This window comes from Pipra filicauda, unplaced genomic scaffold (genome assembly GCF_003945595.2).
Source record: "Pipra filicauda isolate LSUMZ 115617 unplaced genomic scaffold, ASM394559v2 scaffold259_size1095435_pilon, whole genome shotgun sequence".
Taxonomy (NCBI): Eukaryota; Metazoa; Chordata; class Aves; order Passeriformes; family Pipridae; genus Pipra; species Pipra filicauda.
Window position 1 is genome coordinate 224367 of NW_024104375.1, and position 19869 is coordinate 244235.

General features: G+C 41.5%; 1 protein-coding gene across 1 annotated transcript in view; it reads right to left on the reverse strand.

Moving 5' to 3' along the window:
- Positions 1 to 5883: 5883 nt before the first annotated feature.
- The window catches only part of ANKRD29 (ankyrin repeat domain 29), a 33449-nt gene continuing 19463 nt past the window's right edge, over positions 5884 to 19869 (reverse strand). The window contains exons 7-10 of the mRNA XM_027715889.2: positions 14090 to 14188; positions 13522 to 13617; positions 12366 to 12464; positions 5884 to 10751 (exon numbers count right to left, since the gene is read on the reverse strand). Of these exons, the coding sequence (XP_027571690.1) occupies positions 10668 to 10751; positions 12366 to 12464; positions 13522 to 13617; positions 14090 to 14188 (378 nt within the window). The 3' untranslated portion in view covers positions 5884 to 10667. The remainder of the gene's footprint in view (positions 10752 to 12365; positions 12465 to 13521; positions 13618 to 14089; positions 14189 to 19869) is intronic.

A 19869-nucleotide genomic window follows, 5' to 3' on the forward strand; every position in this document is an offset into this window, starting at 1 on the left:
CGGAGCGAAACCATGCCTCTCCGGGGTGGACAATCCCGCCCAGGCTGTACCGGCAGCCGGGCAGCGGCTTCGTGTGGGCGCGGAAGTGTTAATCGCGTAGTTTGTGAATCTGCAAAAGTCGCTTTAAAACCCCCCTGGTTTTGGCAAAAGCGCCTTAATTTGGCTTCAGGGTCACTGCTTCGTGATTTTCAGGCGCTGGTCTCGCAGCCCCGTGTGCTCTCGCTGTGCAGCTGCGATGCACCCCGGGCACGCCGTCCCGGGGCTGTTCCCGGTGCGGGGCCGCTCCTGCCGCGCTGACACCGGGGGCCCGCCCGTGTCGCAATCAGCAGTTCTGGGAGTGCTGGCTGCGCTCTGCCAAAGCAATCTGTTTGTTTGGGCTCTGTTTACTTGGGCTCTGCTCGTTTCGACTCCTATTTTGGTTCAATTTGGGACCTGGCTGGGAGGAGGCACACTGAAAGCGGGGTGGGGCATTCTCTCTCTGATTTCCCCACCTCTTTACTGCCTTCCCAGACACTTTATTGCCTTCCCAGATAGTTAATGCACATTGCGCTGCTGGAATAAAGCATGTGATTTAGCTGACATTGCCATCTGCTGACAAAAATGCAGACTAGTCTTCATTGTCTGCGTGTCAGCCTCGCGGGCTAACGTGTTGGCCGCGGACCTCCTGAGGGTCACGTAATCCGACTTTGCGCTGAGAACAGAATCCTGTTAAAGCAAGCGGCTCAGGGAGTTGTCTGGTTGCGTTATGAATAGCTTCAGGGATGGAGATTTCACGGCCTCTTTGGACAAACTGTTCCACTGATTGACCACACTTGCAGCAAAAGGTTTTTCCTGTATCTGAAGAGATTTTCCCATGTTTCAGCTTGAGGCTGTTATTTCTTGTGCCGTCATGGTGCCTGCCTGAGAAAGCTATCCCTTCTCCACAATCTCCCGTTTGGTAACTGCAGAGAGCAGTAAGATGTCCCCACAGCCAGCTTTCTGCTTAGGGATGAGCAAACAAAGCTCATGTACTCCAGCAGCCCTAGCTGTTGTGATGGCAGTAAAGTGGATTTGCTCCAGGATGTCAGGGTCTTTTTTTTGTTTTGTTCTGGGAAGCCCAAACTAGAGCGCAGTACTCCAGTCTCAAAGAAAGAGGAATAAGCCCAACCCTTGACCTACTGGCTACCTCCTTGCTGATGATGCAGCCTGCTGACTCACGTTCAGCATCTCACCCAGCCCAACCACCCCTGCCTTTTCTGCCAAACTATTTTCCTTCTAGCTGCTGTCCAGCTTGTACTTTTCTGTGTAATTGTTTGATCCCAGGTGAAGGATTTGGCATTTGGCAAATTGCTTTGAAACGAAGCTAGAGTAGTTAAAGTTACATTGTATTTTAATTTTCATGTAATTAAAAAAAAATTATTCAGGACCGTGCAGTGTGATCCTAGAAGAAGGGGAACAAGTTGCCACATTTTCTAGGCACTCCACATAGGCAGAGGATGCAGTCAGCATAGCTTGCATAGCTACAAGTTAAAAAAATGCAAAAACATTGCTTCAATGCTTGTGAAAAAGGTGAAGGATAGCAAAACTGACTGAACAGAAATGGCATTTCCTTTCTGAATGCATTGCATAGTGAATAAGTGATTTAAGAATCATAGGTGAGAGAGAACCAATTTATAATGAAAAACAAGCAAAAGGGAAGCTATTGCAATGACAATTTCCACTGTAAAATAATTAAGTCCATAACGTCACACTTGTCCACCACCTACAGCATAAACAGAGAAAAGAGATAGTATTTTAATATTTCTTTAACTCTCGTATGGATATCTCTATATGGCTGTCTAAATTCACTCATTCTGGTGCAATTTCTCAGAGTTCTGCCTTTTTGCACTCATAAGCTGAAGTTAAGTGGTATAGATTTGAAGACTAATTAACAAACACTGAAATCTTGTGTAATGGCAGATGCAGAAACTCAAACATGTATCTGTTTCTATGTAGCCTCTGTATCCTGGCAGCCGGGTGACCAGAGCAGGGTATGCCCTCAGTCCTGTTGCAGCCATCATTTTTGGTGGCAGCTCTGTGCCATATTTGGGGGATGAGGATGCAGAGCTGTCTTTAGCAGCTTGTGGGAATTTAAGTATAGTTGCATGAGTGTCATCGATGGCAAAGCTGGCTGTGTCATCTTAAGGGTATCTCGTTCATCGTGGGCAGGGAAAAAGCAGCCCTGAAGAGTTAACCCAGGTCAATGCTGCCAGCAGCTCATTGCCTTGTCTGTGATACACATGGCCCAAAAGAGACCATTCCCAGGCCTGGCTGCTCTTTTAGAAGGACATTTATCAAGTTATGTTTTACAAGGTTCCCTTTTAAACCCAGGATTATACATAGCTGCTAGGCACTGTCCACTTGGAAGGTTAATGGGGAATACTTATTCTGCTTCTCAGCAGCACATACAAAACTAAGTTTTCCTGCCTGGAAGAAGAGGACAATACTAATTCATTGAACAAGTCCTTTAATTGGCCATTAAGGTTAAATTGGTCCTTTCCCTCACTAGGTACCCTGAACAGTGTAAAGTTGCCTGCCAGGAAGCTCATATAAAACAACTGCCAGCTTTGCTCTGTTCTGTGTCTTTGACTGGAAGCCCTGAGCGTTGCCTTCAGAGGTGGAGGCTTTGCTGTGTATCCATCCCTTTACTCAATACAGAAATGAAACTTGTGTTACTGCTTCCACGAGAAACTGAAACACCTAATAGTAATGACCTTGCAATTCCCAGGTGGCAATCTGTCTGAAGAATTACTTGTGTAAGCCAATGGAAACACAGTACGTGATCACTTTGCAGCAAATCAATTAAAATGTCCATCGCTGTTTATTCCCCGTAATTTTTTATGAGTCTTTATTATTTCTATTGCAGTAGCACCCAGAGGCACTTGCAAGAATTTGGAGCTATAATAAGGAACACCTTGCATGTGGGAAAGCACGATATTCTCCTTGGATGTCTTGCAATCTTGCAAGCTGCAACAGGTGAGTGAGAAGTTTCATCCAGTTTCTCACACCTCTGTTTTTACATAGACCCAGATGAAACCACTGTAGCTTGTTCCAAGACTGTTCTTCCAGCTAAACCAGAATAATGCTAGTACTAAACAAACCTGGTGTTTCCCATTTGGTGTTGTAAGTGAATCACGTTCTTTTCATCAGCCCTCATTTGTCCGCCTTCCTCACATGTGGAGGCCTGCTTGGCTTTTTATTATACATGACTCAATGTACCTATTCTTTGGTTAGATGCTCTTGGATTCACCATGTGGGATCAAATCAGAGCCTGATGCTGCCACTACCCAATTAAACATACAAATAGTATGTCAGGTGATGCTTAATCAAGTCTTTTCCTCTTTCTATGTGCCCTAGCATATTTTGCTCTACCAACCCCATGCCAGTGTGTCCCCATCTAACCTTAAAAAGTCCTATAGTCACTCTTTAAGATCATATCCTTTCTGCATTTATCGCTGGAGTAATTGAAACTTTTTTCATTTTTATTACGATCAGGTAAAGTTATTTATTGCCTTGTAGCAAAAGCTGGGGACTTGATTCAATCGATTCAATGTTTGTTCCGGTTTTGCTATAAACTTGCTGGATGTTCTTGGCAGTGCAATTCCTCTTCTGTAAAGGGGTGCCAATTGCACGACAACATGTAGCTCAAAGTCTCCAAAACCAGGTGTCAGCCACTGAGCTGTTGAAGGAAAACACTGTAGAAACACAGCTTATGATTACAGCAGTCTGGAGACACTCTGCACTTGTTGCTGTGAGCAAATATGTGCAGTATGTACTCGTGCCAGATACTGTGGGTATGCTGATAAATTCAAAGTTTGACCTACTAACAGCTGTGTATGGTTTGTATTATCAATTTACTGAGGCCCTATAGCACCATGCTGCCACGTGGTGAGGAACTCAGGATTTGCTGTCGAAGTGGAGAATAAGGGCTGAACTGTCACAGAGGAGTCCATAAGGGCACTACCAAAATCTGACTTGGCAGGAGGAAAAGGAGATGGCTTTATTAGCTACAATTCATCTGAGGAAAAGCCTGATTATGATTAGACTTGAAGACATTTTGTCAGTTTTACAACACCTTGTCCCAGTGCATAGGGTCCGATGCAGCAGCATGGCCAAGGCAGCACATGCAGAAACTGTTCTCGGAGTTTTCAGAAAGTGGAATAATTCTTCTGCCTCTTCTTCACACAATATAGTCCAGGCAAGCAAATCACAAGGTTCTGGTATCACTGTTCCCGGGGGGGTTATAGGAACCTATATCCATTTGCTGGATACAAAGTATGTATGCATAGGTGCACGTGTGTATACCCCACAAGAACACACTTGTGGACTATATATGAAATTGCAGACTGTTTCAGATCTGCATTGAAGGTTAGTGTCATGCTTCATCTGTGCAACCAAGCCAGTGAAACAGCTCCATAGAAAAAAGTTGCATCCCTTGTTCTTTCCTGATTTAGCTGTGTTCTCCACCAGCACACCCCAGATGGCTCTGCTGATCCCTGCTCCCTGGCAAGGTGCAGCACTACGCAGCACTTGTGCCAGTTCTGAACCAACTGACTTGACATTAAAAGTAGGACATTAAAACATTAGTCCAGCTAAAATGCCTTGTCAACATTGTGAGAGCGAAATGGATTATTTAGAGGCAACTTAGGTATGTGTCTCAGATTTCATTTTGCTGTGCAGCTACAGCCAGAGTTGCTAGGCATATGGTCTTGTTATTGATCTCATGAGAGCTAGCATCTCTCTAAGTCACTGAGGAGATGAAGCAAAAAGTATATTGATTCATATATTTTAAGATCAAGGGGATTCTTATGATTACATAATGTTAGTTCCAGCATATCATATAATTTCACCCAGTAATTCCTGCATCAAACACAAAATGTTTCAGGTGAAACACGTCTAACGTCTTTCAGAATGAAAAGGATTTGTTTGGGTTTTTTTTTAAACTCAAATTATGAAGGAATCATCTCAACAATTTGTTTCTTAAATAATTATCCTCACTCCTGAAAATCCACAGCTTGAAGTTTGAATTTGTCTAGTTTCAGCCTCTTGATATTGTTTTGATATGCTTTCATGTGCAAAATTAAGGAGCTTCCCACTCCCAGAAGTCATCCTTTGTAGTGATTTAGGCCGTGAACAAGTCACAGCACTTTTCTTTGATATTCTCTGAATAGATGAAGATGCTTTACTGAGTTGAGGCTGTAGGAATTTTTGATAATGACTTAAAATGTAGCTCAACTCAATAGAAAATTGTAAGAATAAGGCAAAAAGCCTGGGATGTCAAACACAAGATGAAAAATATGGTTTTCAGTGTGAACTCTTTGCCCCTTTTATAAAGCGCATAATCCATTGCACACCATAATAAGCATGTCAACAGGGTGTTGACTTCTTTTTTTTTTAACTGAGGTACGTCGGATCAGTGTAAGGGCCAGTTTTACATTTAGGAATAATAACAGAACCACCAAGACACAGTTGACTAAAAGTACAGTCTTATTCCTTTGATTCCTATGTTGCTTTTTATAATCTTCCCTTCAGACAGATCCGACCTAATGGATATTAATGTCATGGGGAGTTTGTCAGTGACATCTGGATCTTTGAAGCAAACCTTCTTATGTCATGCTAAATTAAGTTTTCCTGTTTCTCAAGCCAGGGCACCTGTTTTGTTTTTTTGTTTTGTTTTTTATTTCTTTCCCATGAATGCCATCTCATCTGCAAGAACCAGAACCTGGAAACAATAAAAGCCTAATCAATCAAGTGAAATATAGCAAAGTGGTCTTTGCATAACTAGGAAACTAATTCTGGTATTGTACAAGGAGAAAGAGTAGAATACAGAAGAAAGAAAAGAAATGTTAAATATGCAGAACAAGATAATCCAAATAGTATATTTTTATTGAAATGATGGTATGCAAAGCAACATTCCTGTTGCAGAATATTAGTCTTATATGGAGTTACATACATTTTTATATGTTTTATCAAATTCATAAAAGGTCAGGTCAAAACAAACTGTGGAATTCAGAAAAGTATGAAAAATCATGACATTCCCGAGGGCCAAAAGCAGAGCTGCTGTGAGAAGGCACAACTCCATTCAGTCCTAGGTGTGCAGTACAATATTCTGTTGCTGGAAAAAGGAGCCTTGTGTATTATCTTTGGTTAGGCTCGCAGCAAACATTAACATTTTAACACCGATGACTCAAGGGTTCCAGGCAAGAGCTGTATTTTATGTCCATTTAGTGTTCATATCAAATTAAGTACCAATGGACTGGGGTTTGTGCTACCTCATTTTCTGTACAACAATTCTGAAATTTCTGAGACACTAGATTTGGTTATCTTATGGCTTTTCCAATAGTCACCAAGACTGGCTGAATAAAGAAGTGTGAATTATTCTTGCAATTAGCTCTGACTCTGAGGCAGATAATCATCGTTGTTAAAGTGCATTAAATATGACCTGCAGCTATTTGATCTTGTGTTCTAATCCTCTCAGCTCTTCTAAACTAAACAGAGGTGGGTGGATCAATAGTGAGATGGTTTCACTCCAGAAGAAGAGCATGTGCAAGTCAAGAGGTACAACATTGCCTTTTGTATCATTACTAAATAGGTGTTCCTGCACACTGCACTGCAGTGATCATCTAAATGAAGAACTCCATGCATTTGAGGCATGTGAGGCTACACCACTACCATGTCACTCATGGTATGCCACTTCTCCCTATACCCCATGAGCTTTTCCTTGTGCTCTTCCCCATCCTACAATGGCTTGACACTAGTGAAATAAAAGAAAGATGTCATATGCTTTTCCTTGACTCACTGGTGTAGCCTGTTGTTTGGTTGCACATTCTTTCTTCTCATTTGCAGCTGATGGGAAGCCACCAAGCTAGTAGCACCTACCTAAATCCCATATGAATAGAACAACAGGCTAGGCCCCTGGATCTGAATATGCAGAGAAGCAAGCCTAATAGCAGTATGCTAGTGGAGCTGATTCTTTTGGGGTATAAGATGGGTATATATATGGCACTTTCTGGCAAAAAAAAACAAAAACAAACCTAACTCAAAAACCAGTTTGGCCTGTTAACCTTTCCCAGTTCTATTTCACAACATTGTATTGTACCAGGATTCATCCTGCCATCTATGAAATAAATTTGGTGCCCCTTAATTTCTAGTCTAAATTTACTCTTATCTATTGACATGAGCTGATGAAGAGCTGCTTCATTTCACTGGCATGTGAATGAAATCATCAATTTCCTTGCTTCCCTCCACAGTGCATTTAGGAACTTACAAAGGTAAGAGTGTCCACAGAGCACTTTGAAAGCCTTACACAAAAGGCACCACGACTATGCAAAGGATTACTGTCAATATTAGTGAATCACTTCAGCCGCCACAGGAAAGCAGGTTTCTGTTTTAGAACAACAAAGAGACCACAGTGGTATTTACTGAGCACTTTAAAGATAACAACAGCTACATAAATACTAAGAATTATTAAGGTTTCTTTGTGAAAAGGTTAATTGCATGGTGATAAACAGTATTGCAACTTTCAAGCCCATCTACAGGCAGAATAAGCACCTTTTGGTTACAGGGAACCCAAAACTAAAACCACCTCTCTCTCCAAAGGCTCCAAGATGAAACAAATGCTCCCAACAGGAAGGTTTCCACTAAAAGTCCTGTTTTGGTTGAATAGTGTCTTTGATGAAACTAGATTGAACTTCAGCCTGAGCGGGGCAGAGAAAGATTTGACAGACAGTTCTCCACCGTGCAGCTCCCCCTCACCCCCAACCTGTGTGCTCTGTCAGCCACCACTAAGAAGAGCAATGAGGGAGCAACAAGCCTCTCCCTTCAACCTGTACTAGCCCTACATTTCAAATTTTATTTAGAAATAACAAAAGCCAGCTATAGCCCAATATCACTGTCTCAAAAAAAAAAAAAAAAAAAAAAAAGAGGACCGGGTAGCTGCATTCTCTTGGAAGAAGGTCAGCAGATGCTCTGTATGGGACACAGCACCCCAGGTGTTCTTCACATGCCTCTTAAGAGCCCTGGCTGTGGTGACCTTTCACGGAGGCAGCTGGACACAGGACTTGGAAATTCCTACTCTAAATGGTGGGGAGCAGATGTGCATGTTCCCATGGACAAGCATAGCCGAGGAAGTTCTTTGCTGAGTAGCTACCCTCTTTGGGGTGAGATGACTCTCCAAAGAAAATAAACCTGGCCACCAGCAGATACTCAACACCTGCATATTGTTTTCTCAGCTTCCTTACTTCAGCAGTTGCAGGACCACTGTTGGCTTGCTTTGTTCTCTTTCCTATGCTCTGCTATCAGGAAAAATTTGGAGACCCTCACCAACAGTGGATGCTTCCACATTGTTTAGAAAGATTGCTTGATCACTACAGCCCATCTGATATTCAGAGTATTTACTGCATGGCTACTGAAGACCTTCTAATGATTATTCACCTCCTTTACCAATACGAAAGAGTTTTTCTTCTTGAGTGTGTGGTTGTTCCCAATTGTTGATCTAAAGAAAATTCAGGGAGAAATTTCAATATTGAGACCACGCTGCCCTAGAGTTCTTCTAGTTTTCTTCAAAACAATACGTTCATATTCAGCCAGGCTCTAAATAAACCTGTCCTCTCCAGTGTTGTTTGTTAAAGAAGTCAGAGTGCAGTCCCATCTAATGTTGTGCAACTTAAGTTCTCAATAAAGCTCTTGAGATTTCTGCATGCTCAGTATTTTTTAGTCTTTGCAGAACTTAACTCTGGATATAGCCATCCTCTAAGCATCTTGCATAATTCTTTGATTCTGTACCAGTTCATCTGCAAGTTTCTCTTAGGCAGAACATTATTTTAATTTAAAAGCAGCATAAATTACCTAAACAAATAGACTTTTCTGGTATCCTATTACATTGTTGGAAAACTTAAGAGCTTTCCTCTTTAATGCTGAATAGAAATTGAATAGCAATTCCAGCATGCAAGCAAAGGTACATCCACTTCTGTTCTCTTCACCAGAGCATTGACTTCTTACCTAACTTACAGATAGAATAGCTTTATGATTTGGTAATATATATGGCTAATTTTCACTACACAAATTACATTCATTTGTGCTAGCTCACTAAAAGATTTCCTTTTAACTCACTAAAGCAAAAGTGCAACAGTTCAGCTGAATCCTAGGCAGACATTTTTTAAGCAAGTAATATTTCATTTCCTTACAGTCTTTGAAGGCAGGTGAAGTGCCTCTGTTTACGTACTCAATTAACTTTTTACCTCAACTCACTGTAAATTAATCTCTAATGTTTTTGTGGCCAATAGGACATGGTATATACTGTTTATATGGCAAAAATGACTGGATTTTAATGGGCTGTCTTACAGTAACATGGTTAAAACACAGCTCTTTACAAACCACCTGCAATTTGCACTGCCTTCCCCACACAGGCACTAGTAGCATGTCTAAGTGTCTTAACCACAACAAAGGCCAAAACTGCTGCTGAGAGTTCATTTTCCATGCCTGCATTAATTAGTGGGCCTGTTCAGTATGACTACGTGTTACCCTCACCAGCTGTTGAAATACCTGTATACTGTGCACGTCTCCCTTAGCTCCTGTCACAGACCTGTGGAACAAGTGTGTTGCATAGTAGCTGTGGGTACTAAACCATAGTGTCACATATCTGTGGTTGCAGAACATATGTATACCACCTGTATAGTGTCTGTACTGTTTGTTGTGCCCAACAGCTAAATTTCTGATATACTTGTGCCAGTGGATTTATGTCCTTGTTGGTTTGCTCAATAACTGGTCCTCCCCTACCCAGAAAAATGCACATATATAGACTGTAAGGTTGGGGATGGATCCCCACAGCACTGCATAGGCATTGCAAAATCAACTGCTCTACTGTGTTTCTGTTGCTGGACAGACTGACAGATCAAGATGCTACAACTGAGAGGACATTTCCTTGCTTTTTGTTTGGTTGATAGCTTTTGGCATCATTTGTAATGCTCTTGATCATTTTTATGGAGTTTCATGTAGTAGCAAAAATGTTACCAAAACTCTGGGCTGGCAGGAGGACTTTTCCTGTTGTGATATTGCAGGCAGGATCTCACCTCTAGCCTCACGTGGCACTTGGAGGTAGAGAGGAATGATCTGAGCTAGCACTGTCAGCAGAGGGAGGGCAGCAGCACCGTGGGGCCGTGCCAGGACTGTCTGAATCCAAAGAGCTGCAAGGTCTGGGCATCCTTCTGGCACAAGGGCCGAGTGCTCCCAGCCCACACATGCACCCCCAGGCACCTGTTACAGGTATGTGGCCATGGGGATGCGTGTCTGAAACAGCAGGAATGCTCGCCTGTGTGGGGATGTGTACACTGGAGTCGTGGAGGAGCAAACGTTGGTGCTGGGAGTGGTGGGATCCTGGAGTACAGGCAGGGCTGCGGTGCAAACGCAGCTCCTGGACCGCCCCTGCTCTTGTCATAGTCCTGCGTCTAGTGATGCCGGGCTAAGGGCAGAGGCCTTAGCCCGTGGTAACCCTATGGCAAGGGCATCGTGCATTCGGGGAGCATGTACTGGAGAGGCTAATCAGTTCTGCAAACTGTTCCAACAAGCCCTTCTTGGGTAGCCTGGGTTTACTATCATGCTGCTGTGGTCAGGGCACATCTCTGTCAAACTGCATTTGCTACAGGGCTGCATTAGCTTTTCCTTTGCTTTTCCTTTGCACGGAGGAGTCGGAGGATGCGTTCATTTTTTGTTAGTTCTGCTGGCAGTTCATTTGCCTGGAACAAAGAAAAAACTTTGAGGTTAGCAGAAAAGAAAGAATATTTCCCAAATGTGGTTTAAAAGCATTAAACGCTAAAGAAGATGGAACTGGGCATTATAATGATGTGATGTTTTCCAGTGTTGTCTCCTCCACTTTTGAAGGTACCTTAAGAAATTGTCTTTCATGTGCAAGTCTCACTTAAGTCTTCAAAATAATCCCAGCATAGAATTTGAGTGATTAGCTTATTTTGTGCTGACTATCCAGGCTAAATGGTATCCCTTGGCCTCCCTATGCTTCTGCCACAAAAATAACAGAGAGCATAGCTGCTGATTTTTTGGGGGAGATGAGGCAGGTCTTTATGTACTAAAGTCCATAAAAATCTGAGGGAAGACTTTAATGGCTATGGAATAGTGGTGCTATGCTCTAAGATTGGTAATAGAATATGAGTTTGGATGGGTTTTCTTCTTAATTTATTGAATACAATTTTGATAACATAAAGCATTTATAATGAAGCTACTTCTGAAAATCAGTAATTCTGTCCTGCAGATATACTCTGTTGTGCCAAATTGAATGTTATTTAAAAAAAAATTAAAAGTCAGTAGGAGAGGTTACAGCCACGGACTTTTTTATACTAAACACCCTGCTGCTGCAAATCACTATCAGTAGCAGAAAAATCTTGTACATCATTTGGATTATAGTATCAAACCAAAGTGCATACTAATGAAGACTACTGTGTGAATGCTGTTAACTCTGCTGCCATCAAGTGGAATAATACAGAAATTAACAGCCACAGATATATTAAATGCACAAAATATTTAGAAGGTATGTGCCTGATTATTTGTATTATAAGCTTTCATTCACTTAGTCATAAACCAGAAGTTAACACTAGACCATCCATTCACAGCTTAACAAACCCAGCTATATATCAAACGCTATCAGTAAACAGTTCAGAAACACGTCAGAGGAAAGAAAACATTTTCATGGAAATTATCAAAGATGTAAAGTTAAAGTTAAAACACTTTACAGAATAAAATCAAGACAAGTATTGTACAGATATGTTGCCATTATAAAAAGAATGCAAGACTAATTAAATAAACTAACAGCTTTACAGTAAGATATGGGAAAGATGCATGTAATTTTGGAGGGTTTTTTTTTGTATTAGTAATGCCCTGAATTCTAACCAAGTTTTCTCATCAAAGGTACCTAGATATACATTTTTCTTTCTGCAGAAATATCCTCCTTATACATCATTATGGAGATACAAATATAACTTACAATTTATCAAAACAGTAACAGATTACTGTTTCCCTAAAATGCAACCTAGCTAGCGCATGACTAGTTATAGTTAATTTAATCTGTGGTGCTCTAGTGAGTGAGTGAGTGCTTTGGTTTATTCTCAGATTGATGTAAATTCTTAAGACCCAGCATCACCAGTGGCACTGCCTATCACCCTTATAGGTACTTGTATACAGAAATAAATGGACTAAATGGTGGTGCTTCAGGACAGGATCAACAGGCAACCACAGAGCAACACGGAAACATGGGCTGCCCCCACCTCCAAGGCACACACGGCTCCACTGCTCAGTGATCCCCACTTGCTCCTCCCCTGGGATGGTCTGCCAGGACATACCTTGTTCCTCAGGCATGGGTCCGCTCCTGCCTCAAGGAGCAGTGCCACTGTCCTCACGTTGCCGCTCAGGACAGCTGCGTGGAGAGCAGAGGTCCCATTCTAGAAATACCAATGGAGGTGTTTGCACCAGACATGGGAAGAAAGTAAAAGGCATTAAAACACAAATGTTTGTAAAGAACAAACCTATGAATGAGAGAGAAGTAACACAGAAGAGATTAGGCCATCAAAGACCTAGTGTCTGGTTTAGATAGGGTGCTGGCAGCTAAGGGGGCTATGAAGGAGGTGATTTTAAATGCTTTAATAAAAATGAGAGTCAAGTTCACTTTACCACAGCAATATTTCCTTTTAAAAATTACCCTTGTCAATAGATTAAAGGTGAAATGAACATAGCACTTGCTTCTGCCTGGCAAAATCAGTCATTAGCAAGTGAAACAGAAGCGCAAGCAGTAATGGAAACCATCTGTGCATTTTATCTTCTTTTTCTGATGATTAATGGCCTTACTGTCAGACAGCTGAATGGTGGGGTTTTTTATGGCTGGCCTTTTCTTTGTGGTTGCAAACTGACAGTTCAAATAAGTGTGGAAGCTATTTCATACTTGTAATTAACATCTACATTATCGAGTACATCAAAGTTGTTAATCTGTTGCATGCACAGAGGCTATCAAAGTATGTGACATAGACACATAAAATTAGGTCAGCCATTAAAAAGCAGCTTCCAAATACCTGTTATTTTTCAAGTCACTTTATGAATTCAGAGAAAAACAAAATCAAGTACAGAATCTGCTTGCAATGTATTTCTTAGGACAATATTTTGCTGACTAAATGCAAAAGAGGGCTGAGTATAATGCTAAAAATTGCACAGTCAAGAGCAATTAATTTACAGTAGAAATAAAATCAGGTGACAAAAAGCAGGAGAATTCCTTCTATGACATGATGTGCTTCCTCATTCCAAAAATTAAATTCCCAGATTTGCTTGAAAAGATTCTTTTATGTGTGGCATTAAAAATTAAATAAGATAATTTCATTTTTCTCTTGACTTTTTTTGGGCTCAAGCTCCTATGGTCTTCCACTAGCACAGTCATAAATTTCAGGTCTTTCATCAGACCCTTTGCCTTCTTGAGATTTTGTCTAAAAATCTGTGTGTTTAACTACTAACCTTAAGGAGGCCAAGCGTAGGAGAGAATTTCAGCAACTCTTCTATCACATTGTTGTATCCTTTAATGGCAGCCTTCAGTAAAGCAGTTGTACCATCCTTTAAAAGAGAGAGGAGGTCAGTTCTGCTGTTGCGGATGCTTTCCTGCATTCCCCTTGGCTGGAGGGAAACACCAGCTCTTGCCTGTGCCTCAGAGAGGAGGATCTCCTCTGCTCATCATCTTTGAGGAGGCACCTCTACAGCATGTGCTGCTGGTTTTAGGGCATCTGGAGGATTGTTCCTCTGGCACGTGAAAACTTCAGGGGAAAATGAACCAGTGACACCATATATCCATCGCCTTTGTCTCTCGTCTATGTGGACATTTCCATTTCCCTATTCCAGAAGGTACCTCCAGGAAGCTGTCCCAGACACAGCAGGAAAAAGGAAACCCATGGTGGGACTTTTCAACCTGGCAAACATGGAGGACTCTGGGGACAGGGACACCAGGCCTTCAGACAGTCTGACTTATAGTCCCTGGAAAAGCTAGGAGGCATTAAGCTGCAGACAGAGTGCTGGAAGAAGTGCTACTCACATCCCTCGCAGCGTCTCGCTCAGCACCGCGGAGCAGCATGACTCGCACCACTTCACTGTGACCCATCTGGGAGGCGATCCACAAGGGAGCTGTCCCATCCTGCAAGAAAAATAAGACTGCTAATGGTTTCACCTCGATGTCCTAGGTTCTCTGATATTTTACTGCCCAAGCCTACTGGAACGGATGTACTTCAATTACTCAATGAAATCCTGCATCACAGGGAGACATATGCAGAGCTGTGTCCAAAAACACTTGGGAAGTTGGTGTGTCAAGTTAGAACTGCTTCAGTTTGTGGAGTAGAACCATCCTTATCTGCTTTCTTTTGCATAGTTGGACGGAAATGTGCATTGTTGTGTGAACAGCTAAAGCCCAGTCAGGCACCAGTTGTGCTTAAAACACACGGGTAAGTTTGAAACACAAAGACTAAGGGTATCCTGTGTACTTTGAACTCTAGGTGGTTAGATGTGACAGAAGATACAGACAAACCTCAGCATGCACAGGCAGATTCTGCAGCTGGGTGTCTGTACATAGGGAGTGAAAGTTGTTTAAAGAAGCTAGGGAGCAATGCAAGATGATCATCAACTTTCAATATAAGGTTACATTATACACCCTCAGGGAATCTGGTAAAAATGGCCTGCCTTACAGTGATGGTGAGTATTTTACAAATTTTATCTTCAAGAACTCCACTAGAAAACAGAGCAATTACCAAGGAATCCAGCATGAAGCAATCTGGTTTGGAAAAATTGTCCTATGCAGGCATTATTTGAGCATAAACTCCTAGAAAACGAAATGTACTTTCAGAATAGGCTAAACTTTGTGATGGATTTCCATCTCAAAGGCAAAAGTGAGTTGAAGCACTACAAGTATTTTTCACTGTAGTTAGAATTTAGTTTTGTATCTTCTTCTCCTTTTGCTTCTAAATGGCCTGATTCTCGAGATTGCAGGAGGACTCCAACAGTTATGTGGTGCCAAACTGATTCTTGTGGCCCTTTAACAAAAGGCTTTGGCTGTTTGGACTTTAACATAAAAGTGAGGCCTCACATTGCAGGGTGTCTGCTTCTGCCTTCAGCGTTTGCCAGTTCCCCTCACCACCCTTAGCAGCCTGAAGACTCGGCCCGAAAGTGGAAGACAAAATATACTGAGGCTTCCAAAAGAGTCTTAATGAGAAGCTTCAGAAGAAATCAACTTTTTACTTTAAATAAAATATTTCCACTTTGATCAAAGAAGTAATCTCTCTTCTCAGTGCCAACTGACTTGGATCATGCAATCCAAAAAACCATTGTACCAGTTTTCTGCTTTCTATGGGCTAGACTTAATCCTTTCGAGGAAACAGAAAAGTTATTTCTTCCTTTGATATAAATGTTCTGGGTTTTTCTTTTTCTGATTCCGAGAAAGAGCAAATGCACATCCTGAGATCTTTAGTATTCTGAAAGAGCGAGGAACAGGATCTTTGCCCACTCTTGTATAATTTCTCTATAAATTAACTCTTTGAAATTAGTGATTGACCTCATTCTAGTATATATCCTGTTATAGCTATGAATGTTCTTTGTGATTCAAAAATAACGAAGGCTGTCTTGTGATGTTATCGTGATGGCAAAAACTGTCCCTCTTCAATTTATAGTGTTTTCCCTTCCAGTAAGTTGACGCTTCATATTTTTCTAATCTCCCCCCACCAGAGGGCTCTAGAAAATAGCAGTAAGGACCCTGGAAAAGCCTTCAAAATTTGGAAAATATCTGAGAGCCACCTACAATTTAATCTATGTGAAGAACCGAAGTTGTGCAAATCCACATGTGTATTTACACAAGAAATACAAACAGAAGCTCGGGGAACATAGCAGCTTTTTTTCAATCACAGTGAAGTCTGTAAGAACAGCTCTTATTTTCAGATATAAATGAAAAGGAGCAGAAGGAAATACAAGTGTTGTGTAACATCACTGCTACCATTAACTGTCCTTAAATAGTATTGCTGTTAGACATCATCCTTGGTGGCTCAGTTACAGGCTAGAGGCAAAAATACATTATAAGAAAGACTGGCTGTCTTGAAGGATTTAGCCTGAAGAGAAGAAAGATGCTAAAACTGATGGTGAGCTCACATTGACAGTGGTCATCTTCTTTCTCTAGAGCAAACAGCATCTAACAGGCAGGTTTATGCAAATATGTAAAATATTTATACAGAGTAGAAGAGCTTCTGTCCATTTTCATGTTGGTGAATGGTGTAAAAGAGATATTACATTTTACTAAGAGGTCACATGAGAATTCATGTGTAAACTGATAATAAAGATTGGAGATGAGTCAGGAAGAAAGTCCAAAAACTACTTTCCTTTCCTTGTCCCTCTGCCCACTTAGCAGACTTCAGACTATTACATTCCTAGAACAATGTTAAACACCCAATATGTTTGTAAATTGTTCTTTTTTTCTGTATTTAATTACAAGCTAGTATATATGGACTACACCTTATTACATCTAGCAGCCAGCAGTTCCAAAGATACTCTGACTGAAATTTCTGATCCTCTTTCTCTTACCCATTAACTATTGACTTTGCTTTGCAGCTTTAAATCTTAGCTTTTGCTTATGTCTTGAAGTTTTAGAAAAGGCTGGAGTAGGGTGGGAGGTGAAAGACCCCTTGAATTACCAGTAGGGGATTCCAGGGGCACAGACCCCCTACTCTCAGGCTACTCAGTGTTATCTTCTCCGCTGCTGTGCCCATTAGTCCACTTGCACCACTATACCTAATTTGCTAATAGCAAATTGCTTTTTTGCCTGAAGTCCACTCTATTTTACTGGCTTACATGTAAGTGTAATTGCATATCACATGGTAAGAAAAAAATATTATTTTTCAGATTATTTTGAATCTGCTTAGCCAGACAGACTAAAGCCTGCTGGGACACAGGCTGCCAAAACAGCGTGAAATTCATTGGCAAAAAATCTTATAGCTTTGTTTTTTGAGTTGGAGAAGCATAGAAACCACTCCTGCACCAGGCTTCAGACACTGCGCCCAGCTCTGTCTAGACAAAAAGATGACAATAGAATTCCTGCCCTGCTCCTCAATATTGGAAAGAACAGAAGGCAAATAAAACCCAAGAGAATTCACATTGCCAGGAAAGCTTCACTATTTGGTCTTCTGAGAGCTGAGCTAAAGAGCCTGCACACAAACAGCCAGCACCATCTGAAATGCTCTATGGTCCATAAGCAATGCTGTAGGATGTGGGAGGTGGGACACCAAACTGAAGGGGAACTGGTACCACTGCAGCAGAAGGAGACATATAATGCAGATGCATGTGCTCAGGCACATGAATTAGGCCTTCAAATTCACATGGTAGAGAGAAAAAGCTCTATACCATGAGGAAGGAGAAGCATAAACTCACACCTGGCACTCTTCAGTCCTGTATTTGAGGTAACGCTGCCTGGAAGTTTCCTACCACAGTGAGAGCAATGTAGCTTGTTACTGACAGTGAGAGTCATCTGGCATCAAAACTGCCCCATCTAGAGCTACATTCCTCATGACCAACACGCCACCTTTGAACAAAGTATAAATTGGTTTGTTAGTAAGAAAGAGACTTAGATTCATCCAACCATTACTTGACTAATTAAACAGTAAAAAAATTCCATTTGTTAAGGAAATGTTTCAGATTACAGTGGGCCCAAATACAAATGCCACGCACTTATCCAGGCATAGTCTTAAGCAGGGATCGGAGGTACCCTGAAGCAAAGTAAGCCTGTCCTGCTGGAGATGAAACAGAGGAGCCAGGAGGAACAGTCACACAGAGACAAGTCTTTGCCTCAATTAAGATTCAAAAATGCCTCGTGAAACATTATGTTGTAGAAATTGGATTAGAGAGTTAAAAAAATAGTGTCAGAAAGAATTAGCTGGTGCACTATAATTACAGTTAGCAGAATGCAGTTTTTATGGCAACATGGTTCAGCTAAATCTAACGCTCAACAACTCTATTTTGAATTACTCCAAAGGCATTAATGCATACTTTAGTCTCTCCTTCTACGCTGATCTTTTAGACTGTGTTAATTAACAGGCCTTAACATTTCTTAATCTTTTTCTTGGGAGACAGTGTGAAGGCAACCTAGGAGCAGCTAATGCATTGATCCAGGGAGTAGCTGCCAGCACAGCTCTGGTGCTGGGAGGTGGGGGTAGGGACAGAAAGAAAACTACTTTAGTTTGGGCACTTAAAATACTAATTTTGTTTCCTTACCCCACAGCCAGGACTGTACACAGACACCTACAGATGCAGCAAAAGTCATATATAGATCAGTCTCTGTTGCCAAGCTATGATTTGTCAGGCTTTCAGGGTAGATGAAAGGAAATACTGAAAATACCTGGCAAAGCCTGTTGCATGCCACATTGTTCACTGTTATTAGAGTTTTTGCGTTCATTTGCTCTTGCCTGCTGATTTTTCACTTGCTGCAGTCAGTGATCACAGCCACCTGGCAGACATACATGACTGATTGCGAGGACGAGACCTTATCCCATCAATTTCAAATGTGCAGTGAAGACCCAGGACAGCTACCTTGCCTGAGGGTTTCAGCAGATCACAGTGGAGGCTCTCTCAAAGCAGGTAGAGATTCCTGAGAAGCCCTGTCTCTAACCAAACATTTCTACATGCTGGGTTGTAAAGCTAGATGTGCAACTGCCACATCTGGCTGTTTCAGCACTGATTTTAGAGTCAAGAAACAGCTAAACAATTATGAAACCCTTTTTTTGGAAATCAAGAGAACTTTTATATATGTTTCTGTACACCACGCATGCTTACCTATCTCATGGTTAGTTTAACACCTTGAAAGCCTTTTGCACTCTTATCTAACACCAGTGATCCAGCAATGCACGGTGGATCCAGCCCTTAACCCCCTGGCAGGGACCTCTGAACCAGCCACAAATCTAGCTCAGATATATCACTTAATGATCAAACAACAGCCCCATTGCTTGCAGAGGAGCTAATTTCATGCTTATGGCTGCCACTGGTCATATGTGTTTGCAGGATCAAGCCCACTAGAGTAACTAGTTGGAAATGGGGAGAAAGGCTTTCCACATGTATCAAGAACTTCCAGAGATGAAGGTAACATTCATGCTCAAGTTTCAGAGTGCACAGGGATGAGAAAGTAAAACAAACAAACAAAAAAGTAAAACTAAAAATAAAAGCTTTTGTCAAAGGTCAACTTTGACATCAAAGCCACAGTATTGAAGCCCTGGAGATTTCAATATATAAATATACTCCTACTAGAATTCATGATTTTCAAAAGCTTTTCCAAGGATTTCCAAAAGAAATCATGGATGTGGTAGGCTGTGTAGACCTTCACAGGTAACATGGTACAACACAAAGGGATCAGTAGTTGCAAAAGGCAGTGCAAGGCCCTTATATTATTATATACAGTTTTATTTTGATTTAGTTTAGTCCATGGCCCAAACGTGCACGTAGTTCAAACCTGTTCAAATGAGCAGTCAGTGGTTTGATGTGTTTTAGAATCATAGAATCCTTTAAGCTGGAAAAGACCTCTAGGATCATTAAGTCCAATCGTTAACCCAGCAGTGCCAAGTCCACCATTAAACCATGCCCCCAAGTGCCACATCTACACGTCTTTTAAATACCTCTAGGGGTGGTGACTCATGGGGTGTAAGCACAATGGGTGCAGACCTGGAACAGAGCTTTCAGTTTCACTTCTTCCAAAAATGGTCTAGTTTGTGTGTGAGCAGAAATGACTCAGATACTCACTTCAAAATCACATTACCAATCTGAACTAAAACACAGAATGTGGGCACAGCCACAAACTGC